At 53.8% G+C, this 9,047-nt stretch overlaps 1 protein-coding gene across 2 annotated transcripts in view; it reads right to left on the bottom strand.

Annotated features, from left to right (window-relative positions):
- Positions 1–391: 391 nt before the first annotated feature.
- NOS2 (nitric oxide synthase 2) overlaps positions 392–9,047 on the bottom strand; it is a 132,055-nt gene continuing 123,399 nt past the window's right edge. For both annotated transcript variants that reach the window (XM_027034478.2, XM_053212182.1), the window contains 7 exons: positions 7,443–7,606; positions 6,204–6,411; positions 4,354–4,441; positions 3,779–3,900; positions 3,321–3,469; positions 2,211–2,405; positions 392–1,656 (listed from right to left, as the gene is read on the bottom strand). In XM_027034478.2, the coding sequence (XP_026890279.1) occupies positions 1,537–1,656; positions 2,211–2,405; positions 3,321–3,469; positions 3,779–3,900; positions 4,354–4,441; positions 6,204–6,411; positions 7,443–7,606 (1,046 nt within the window). In that variant the 3' untranslated portion in view covers positions 392–1,536. The remainder of the gene's footprint in view (positions 1,657–2,210; positions 2,406–3,320; positions 3,470–3,778; positions 3,901–4,353; positions 4,442–6,203; positions 6,412–7,442; positions 7,607–9,047) is intronic.

Raw genomic sequence — 9,047 nt, 5'->3', positions numbered from 1 at the left:
CATCGGCCTCAGACCAGCAGCACCGGCGGCAGCCGGGAGCTTATTAGGAAGGCAGAACGCAGGCCTGCCGAAGACTTCCAGAATCGGTCTGTGTTGTGACAAGACGCCAGTGGTTTGCGTGCATCTCCGAGGGGACAGGCACTGGTCTAGGTGACCGCATTCTCGACCACGTTGTTCAGGTGCGTTGCTGGGACACTGGGGGCTGGGGTGCCCTTTTATCCCATTCTCACCCCATCTGAGTAGGGGGAGGGGAGAAGTGAGCCCAGGAACCAATGAAGCAAAGGCCAAATGCAAGCTGGGAGCTGGATTTTTCCCACACCCCTCAGCCCCTGGCTAAGTTCCTTTTTTTTTTTTTTTAAGTTTATTTATTTTTTGAGAGCGAGTCGAGAGGGGCAGAGAGAGAGAGAGAACTTCAAGCAGGCTCTGTGCTGCCAGCACAGAGCCCGATGTGGGGCTTGAACCCACAAAGCTGTGAGATCATCCCCTGAGCCAAAACCAAGAGCCAAGTGACTGGGTCCCCCAGGACACCGAAGTTCCTTCCTTATTCTAAAAGAATAAGGCTCAGTCCCTGAAGAAGTCTTCCCCGGGGAAGACACGTGTCCTTCACTCACTGCCACGGCTTTGGCACAGTCCCACCTCACCTGCTTTGTCACCCAGGTGCCAAATTATTATTGGCCAAACTCTCATGAAACAGGCGAGCCCAGAGCAAAACACAGCCGCCTTCTAGAAAGGGATCGTGGGCGAGGCCTTCACCAAGGGGCTGGTACCACAGGCAGGGGTGCATCCCCCACACACCCCGTGTGAGACATGCCCCGTGAGTCACCGCCCACACCCCACGGGTGATCTTGCTTCCTCGCCCCCATCACAGGTCTTCAGATGGGCACAAAACTCCACGTTCTGCCTCATACCTGGTGGCCATTTCCGAGAGGCGGCGTGGTCAAACCAGCATGTCCCTCTGAGGGGGATTTTTGTCCAGGCTGTGCCACCCACCAGTCCCCAACTCTGTGTGACGGAGTGGCTTTCCCTACAGAACACCCACACTCACGTACAATGTGGTTAAAATAAAATGTATTCCATATAAATATCTCCATCCAGGAGTCATACAGGGACGGCCCGAGCGGCCCTTAAGGCTGGAGGTTGTTTTTTTTAAATACAGAGGCATAAATAACTGTACAGTGGGGAGCTAAATACAGGGTGGCGCGACAGCGCCTCCTGGTGGTCACGTAAAGTGGTGCAATCAGAAGAAGGTTCATCCTTGTCACCCACCAGGTGAGCCTGGCACGGCAGCTTTAGTCTTCAAGGGACCCAGGAAGCCCCAACTCTCCATTATCCGGGAAGGGTGGGCTCAAGGGAGACCAGAGGTTCCACTCGGTCCAGGCTGCTAGCCGGCAGCAGGTCAAGTATAGGGTTTGGCGGGGAAGGAGCTGGGGAACTAAGACGTGAGGCTCCGGGCTATGATTTCCTTTCATCTCTCCGGGCCCTGTGACCTCAGATAATCGGGAGTTGGCTCCATCATTAAGTTCTGTGGCAGCGACTTTAACTTGTCCCGTGGGCCGCTGGAACTCTGGGATCGCTGGGCTGCCTTGCTGCCCCATCCTTTTTCACCTCGTAGGGAAATACAGCACCAAAGATGTCTTCATGATAGCGCTTCTGGCTCTTTAAGGGAAAGCAGGCCAGCGTGTCAGCTCTGCTGGTCCAGCCGCCTCCCATTCATCAGGTCCAGGCTAGGACGAGCCCCTGGGGCTCCCCTGGCTTCCCTACCACACATACACTCATGAGCCATCTGCCTTCACAACTGCCATGCTTAGGGCACACTTGAATCCCACTTAGGCTCTACCTCCCATCAGCACCTGCGCTGGTGTGAGCCACCCAACCCGCTGTCCCAGCCTGCCTCGTTCTTGTCCCACAAGACGCTCCGGGAAATGTGGGCTCTGAGATAGACACGTTTGGGAAATGCTGCATCCTTTCTCTCCTTGAGGAGTCACGACACACAGCACATTAGCGGCCCTGAGAAGTCTTGTCATAAAGCAACGTGTTGCCTTTGTCTAACTGAGCGGCCAGGCCTTTTAACAGCCCATCTCGCTCTGACCTCCAGTCACCTCTAGGATTCTTTTGAGGTGCAGGACTGTTCTGAGCCTGACTCTCCTAGTCCTGATTCCCTTGCCCGTGTCGTTGATCTGCACCCCTGACCCACACACCAGCCACCGTACCTTAAGTTGGAAGAAATAGTCCTCCACCTGCTCCTCGCTCAGGCTCAGCTTGGCGGCCAGCAGGTGCTTCAGGGTTTGGGCCACATCCCGGGCCATACGCACATCCCCACAGACATAAAGGTGGCCTTGCTCCTCATGGAGCACGCGGAGCACCTCGCTGGCCAGCTGCTGCCTCAGGATGTCTTGAACATAGACCTGAAACCAGAGGACGTGGTGGGTCCAGGCCCCTGCTTCTGGGGGTGAAGCGTGCAGTCAGGCCTGCTGGCCAGGGGGAGGCAGTGAGGGGACATGCTGGGCTGCAGGGTGAGGACCCGCCCAGCCGGGACCTTGCCTAGGGATCAGGCTCAGGATAAGGAGGTACCCTGGCATCCCACCCAGCTCTGGCCTGGGCTGGGGCCAGAGAGAGGAATGTTGACCCCTCAGCCCTGCCCTCAAGAAGCTGACAACTCAGTGAGGCTCCTGCATTTACTTTGAATTCACCATGCTTCAGAGAGGCATCTATCAAGCCACTTCCCCTGCCTGGGCTCTGAGGCCCACCTGCCTACACCCCAGTAAAGGGAGCCTCTCAGTGCAGAGTTCACGGAATCCCCATTGTAATTCAGAGCAGGGCACAGAACCCTGGGCTCCCCAGTTATACAGAAACCTAGGAGTCTCTGCTCTCGTTCCACACAAGATGCCCAGTGACCCTAGCACTGGACACAGAGCACCGTGGCTAGAACAAATTCACAGGGGCTGAGGCAAGGGTCTGTCCCGACTCCCCAGGGCGGCAGAGACCGTCACCAGGGCATGGTGTTTGGGCATAAAGCCAGCCCGGACCACTTCTTCCCAGGCAGCTGTGTATCTGAAGGGAGCACCTTTAGTCAGCTGGGCACTGGGTCTAACCTACCAGGTGACCTGCTTTGTCCTGAATGTCCCGGGGACCCTCTCTTCTCCTGACAGAGCGAACATGATAGCTTCACAGCATCGCTTTGATGGTTGTGTAACCGCCTCCCTTTTAGAGCTGAGACGAAGGCTCCAAGAGCAAGGGGCTCCTCGCGGGGAGCCGCCGCGGCACCCACCAGACTGTGCTTTTAATGTCCCACCCACTGCACGGGCAGCTGCCGCATTTACCTTGGGCTGGCCAGGCAGGCGAGAGTAGGCTGTGTGAACCTCATGCAGCACCCCCTTCTGGGCCATCTCCAACATCTCCTCCCGATAGAGGTGGTCCTCATCCGGGCGGCGGCACCCGAACACCAGGGTCATGCGGCTGCCCCGGAGCCCTGTGAGACCCAGCAGGCTCCAGTTACCAGGGTGGCCACCAGAGGGCCCAAGGAGCCCGGCAACCGACCTGAATTCTCATTTCACGCCCACAGCTATCCTACCTAGTATTATCCCCACTTTACAGATGAGGAAAATGAGGCCCAGGGCATTCAGATCACTTGTCCACACAGGCTGAGGCAAATGGGAGAAGGGCAAGGAAACGTCTGTGGGCGGTGGCACAACTCTCCAGTCACTGCCGCCCTACTCCTGGAGAGATGCCAGGCCACCTGGTGTCCCCTCCCCGCCTGCCGGAAACCCTCTAACTGTACCTTTGTGCTCAGCATCATGGAGCCGCTGCTGCCAGAAGCTGCGGAAGGGGGCGATGCCTGTGCCAGGCCCAATGAGGATGCAAGGTTGGGAGGGGTCCTCAGGGAGCTGGAAGCCGCCGGCACTAAAGGGGACAGATCAAGAGGCCCAGTCCTCAGACACCCTGAGATGGATGCACACACTGGACAGGGGCTGGGGAACTGGGGTGCAGCTGGGGGTGGTGGTGTTGTGAGGGTGGAGGAGACAATGAGCTCAAATGTGATTTCCCAAGTCCTGTAGGCTGCCTCATTTCCCCTGCCCTGGCACGCCATCTCCTCGCCCTGGGCTCCTTTTGAAAAAGGCCTGAAACTCATTGTTCTCTGGATCCCCACCCCGACTGCTGTCATCTCTGTCTCTGCTGGAGATCTGGCTACGCTCTATTGCCAGGGATAGAATGGAGAGGCCCAGGGGGACCCCAATGCTTTCTTCATGGGCCATGGGGCCCAGCATGGTACCTAAGTCCCAGATCACTCCCCTTCAAACCAGAACTCCCAGGGGCCAGTGGTCCCACCAGGGACGGAGTGGAGGGCCTGTTTACCTTCTCACAAAGCAGGGTACTGGGTCTTGGGGCTTCAGGCTGCTGAGCCATGTGCTGCAGACGCCGTGGTGCAAGGGACCTTGGCCATCTGCAAGGACAACACAGACATGACCAACATCATTCCCCACGCCCTAGGGGTGAATTGTCCCAGGGGCTCTTCCCACACCAACGAGCCTCCTGGAAGTGTCCGCTGAGGCACTCTGTGGGCTTTAGTGAGGGGACAGTTCTCCTGGTCCTGCGGTCTGCCCTCTATGCAGCCAGAGCTGGGGAAAACTGAAACGTACTTAGAGAGTTTGCAAGACTCTCCCCTTTGCCACTGCAGAGTCTCAGAGAAAGAAAGTGACGTGTGCAAGGTCACTCAGGTAGCAGTAAAATGAGGCCACAGCTCAGGTTCCCTGACTCCTACTCCAATGCTCCTTCCAGGAGTTTCTCCAGGGACCCTCCCAGCCCATCACTCAGCTCCGATGATATAGCACAAAGTGGCCCTGCAGGGTGGCCACAGTCACTGCCCCACAGTGTCTTCATGAGGTAAACCCCTTGCTGGTAGGAACCCTGGGTGACAGACAGCCCCCTGAGCATTCTGGTCTGCTGTGATATCTCACTGTCTCCCCAAGCGGCCCCTCCTGGGCCTGTGGAAACCCCTACTTTCTCTGGTTTACATTCCCTTCCCAAAGGCCCAGCATTTAAAGCTATTCCAACCAACTTGAAAAGTCCCTTTTTTCCTCTGGATGGAATCTTGCTCTCACAAGGTGTCCCCACCTCCCCTCTCCCTGCCTGAGGACTGAGACTTGGCCTGTGTAGATGTTCTCAAACAGAGCAGACAGAGTCTCTGCCCAGTGTTTAGAAACCATGTGACTATGCTTTTTACCTGGCTTTACCAACCCAGGCAATGCTCACTTACAGGGTACAGTTCACCCAGCACAGAGGCCCAAGTCCAAGTAGACAAGGTTTTGGACCTTCCAGTCTATGTTAGCCCATCCTCTACCCTCTACCCTCTGCCCTCAGAGCACCCTGCATAATGACAACTGTCCATCACTATGAGTCTCTCTTCACTGCCCCCTCTAGATGGGACGCTCCATGAGGGAAGAAGCTACGTGTTGTGTTTCCACATCCACCACCATGCCAAGCATAGATGGATATGAAATAACCATCGCTGAATAAGTGAATGACTGAGTGAACAATCAAGGCATAATCACCCCTGTACCCAGGCTAGACTATCAGGAAATGAAGAATCGCTGGGAAGTATTGGGTGCTTTCTACATTTGATCTCATTAAGTTGTCCCAACAGTAGTAGGGCAGTAGAGTGAAGAAGGGAAGACTCAGCAGTCAGACTGCTTGGGTTCGAACCTCAGTTCTCTATTTGCTAACAGTATGACTTTGTGGCTTAACCTCTCTGTGCCTCAGTTTCCTCACCTGTAAAATGCAAACAGTCCCCATCTCGTACGGTTACCGATAATACATATACAAAAGGGTGAGCTCAGTGCCTGGTTCGTAGTAATCTCTCCCACACACCTCCTATTGCTATTAACACTCTGGGAGGTAGGGGTTTTTGAAAGTTTGTTTACTTATTTTGAGAGACAGAGAAAGCATGAGTGGGGGAGAGGCAGAGGGAGGGAGAGAGAATCCTAAACAGGCTCCACGCCGGCACCTTAATGTCAGGCTTGAACCCACAAACTGTGAGATCATGACCTGAGCCGAAATCAAGAGCCAGACGCTCAACCGACTGAGCCACCCAGGCTCCCCTGGGGAGTGGGTTTTTAACTGCCGAGGAGACCACAGTTCAGAGATGTCGAACGACTGCCCAGTAAACAGCAGAGCTGGACTGCTCCAAAGCCCCTGCCCAGCCTTACCTCGGGTGCGGTAGGTGAGCACAGCCACAGTGAGGTGGACCTCCGTGGGTGCACAGGCCCTGGAGGAGCTGATGGAGTAGTACCGGGGTTTCAGAATAGGCAGCTGGGAGAGCAGGAAGCCAGCAGATACCCGCAGGGATGGGAACTCCTCCAGTACCTCCAGGAATGTGGGGCTATTGGTGAACTTCCATTTGTTGTACTCTGAGGGCTGAAAGCCAAGGGCAGTGTGAGTGACTTCTGGCACTTGCCCCACCCAGAGGCAGAAGGCTGTCACAATCCAGCATTCATTCATTCACTCATTCACACCCTCAACAAACATTTCCAAGTGCCAGGCGCTGTCCAGGGTGCTGAGACTACCAAGCTGGAGAGAAAATCGTTCCTTCCTGGAAGAACTCAGGTCAGTGAGTAGCATTAACCTGATTTGTGTGCTTAGAACTCCACCGTTGGCTCCTGGTGGGCAGGAGTCAAATTTTTATTGTAATCTAACTGTGGACAGAGCTCTGGAATCATACACACCTGGGTTCAAATCTTGACTGGACGCCCTTACCAGCTGTGGGATCTTGTCCCAATCACTTAAGCTTTGTGAAACGAGGATGGCATCATCTATTTCATGGGGATATTGAGAGACTTAAATGCAAGAACATGTGCCAAGTTAGTACAGTGCAGTGGAGGTGGTGGGAATCAAGACAATTAGCGATAAACATGATGGTAATAATGCCATCCGGTGCCTTTGCAAAGGCATGGGCCTAGAAAGTTGTCACTGAGTTAATGCATCCTCTCATTAATTTATTAACTCAACTACCTGTTACTGTGTCTATTTATCCATTCATCCTCACCATCCATCCTCCAGCACTTCCTAAGTTTCAGGCTTATTCCAGGTTTTGGGAATATACAAAGCCAAGACAATAATGGCTCCCCTTTTCTAGCCCCTTATCTTATCTTATCTTATCTTATCTTATCTTATCTTATCTCATCTCATCTCATCTCATCTCATCTCATCTCATCTCATCTCATCTCATCTCAGGTAGTGTCCTGCAGACACTAAGAAAAATTAAGATCACTCAAAGCAACTGTGTCCTAGTGATGGGATGGAGGGGATACAGACTTCACACCAGCTTTTGACAAGTCTCACTCTGGGAAGCTAGGTAGGATTTCCCCTTGGAGGTTAAACACTAGCTCTGGGTTCTGGTTCCCCTCATCCACCCTGCCCTTCCTTCACCCACCAGCCCCAACCTTCACCTGGCACAGGATCTCCAGCCTCTGCCTCTCTGCCTCTTCTGTGGCCAGCTGTGCCAATTTGCGGAGCAGCAGCTGGGTTGGGGGGGTGGTGATATCCAGGAAGTAGGTGAGGGCCTGGCTGAGCGAGCACGGGGGCAGCCGCTTGTCTCTGACCCAGTAGCTTCCTGGATAGGGAAAGAAGGAGTCAGGATGGCAAAAAAGGCCCCATTTAGGTTTCCTGAAGGGTGATGAGGCCTCTGGGGAAAACACCCTCCACCCTCCAGCTGCAGGGAGAGAAGACACTGAATTTCTGCCTTCAGGAACAGCAAAAGTGCTCACGTGCCCAATTCACATGCAAGGAAGTGGTGCTCAGAGTTAGGGCTGCCATGGGAGGCTGACCAACAGCTCTCTAAAGGGTACCCAAGTTAGCACAATCCTGAAAACTTAACTATGCACCAGAGTTCAGTCCCTCTCTGGTTCAGATCTGTACTTTAGCAAAACAACCATAGGTGAACTACAGACTCACAGTAACTAAATTCACCAAAGACTGATGTACACCCCTGAGGCCAGTTATGCATTTACAGGAAAGCCCATGACTTCAGTCCCCTGGGGCTATACCAAGAGGTACTGGGTGAGCAGCAAATCAAAGTAAAGTGGCAAGTCCCAAGGAGTCCCAAGAGGCAGTATGCAGGGCCATCATAGTGTGGACCCTCGAGCCAGTACACATGGGTTCAAACTCTGGCTCCCACTTACTAGCGAGGTGACTGAACACAACCTTGGGTTCTGTCTCTATAAAACGAATGCAATAACAAAACCTGTCTCGCTGGATTTGTATGACCATTGAATGGTATAGTGTACGTGTAATAGTATGGTGTTGGGCACATACATGTTCAATAAATATTAGGTAAAAATATTCGTACTATGTTATTTCATCTAGACCCAAGGCCTGAAGAACTACACATCTGTCTTCCTGCGTCACAAGACATTCTCCTGGACAGTGGGGGACAATGCCACACTTTGCTTCTCTGACCCTCCTTTTCCTATTGTGGCCACTCTCTTTAGGGGCACACATTCTTTGGAGGTCTGATTGTCACTCAGGCCAGAGGGCCATTCCTATGGGCTAGGAGGCTTGCAAGTGTTGATTTCATTAGTTTATCTCTCCTAGTGCCTGTCCCCCACCCTGTGCTGTGCTGACCACACAGACTGGGCCTCACCCTAGCAGGGGAAGGGGGTGCTCCCGACCCTCCCTAGGACAGCGTCCTCTCCCAGCGCCCTCATCCCAGGATGACCAGGAGGAGACTCACTCTCCCTGCCCACCCACAGTCTGCTGCTGCCCATCATCCGGGTAAGGTGGGGATAAGTGAGGCCTTCGATGGTAAGCAGTGTGAAAGCAGAATGCCATGAACATGCAAGGAGGTTATGAACTTTGGGATCCAGGGACACTCTCAGGGCACATTAAACTCCTTCTCTGAGCTCTGGACAGATGTTCACAGCCTGTAGGGAATGGACATCCCTCTGCTTCTACATTTATTCGGTGCCAGGAATGGTGGTGAAGGGGGCATTTGCACCTAATCATCTGGTCTTACTACAACCTTACAAGGACAGCTCCTTTGTCTTCATTTTAGA

Source organism: Acinonyx jubatus, chromosome E1 (genome assembly GCF_027475565.1).
Source record: "Acinonyx jubatus isolate Ajub_Pintada_27869175 chromosome E1, VMU_Ajub_asm_v1.0, whole genome shotgun sequence".
In the NCBI taxonomy this organism is placed as follows: domain Eukaryota; kingdom Metazoa; phylum Chordata; class Mammalia; order Carnivora; family Felidae; genus Acinonyx; species Acinonyx jubatus.
This window is presented reverse-complemented; position numbering and strand designations above follow the sequence as displayed.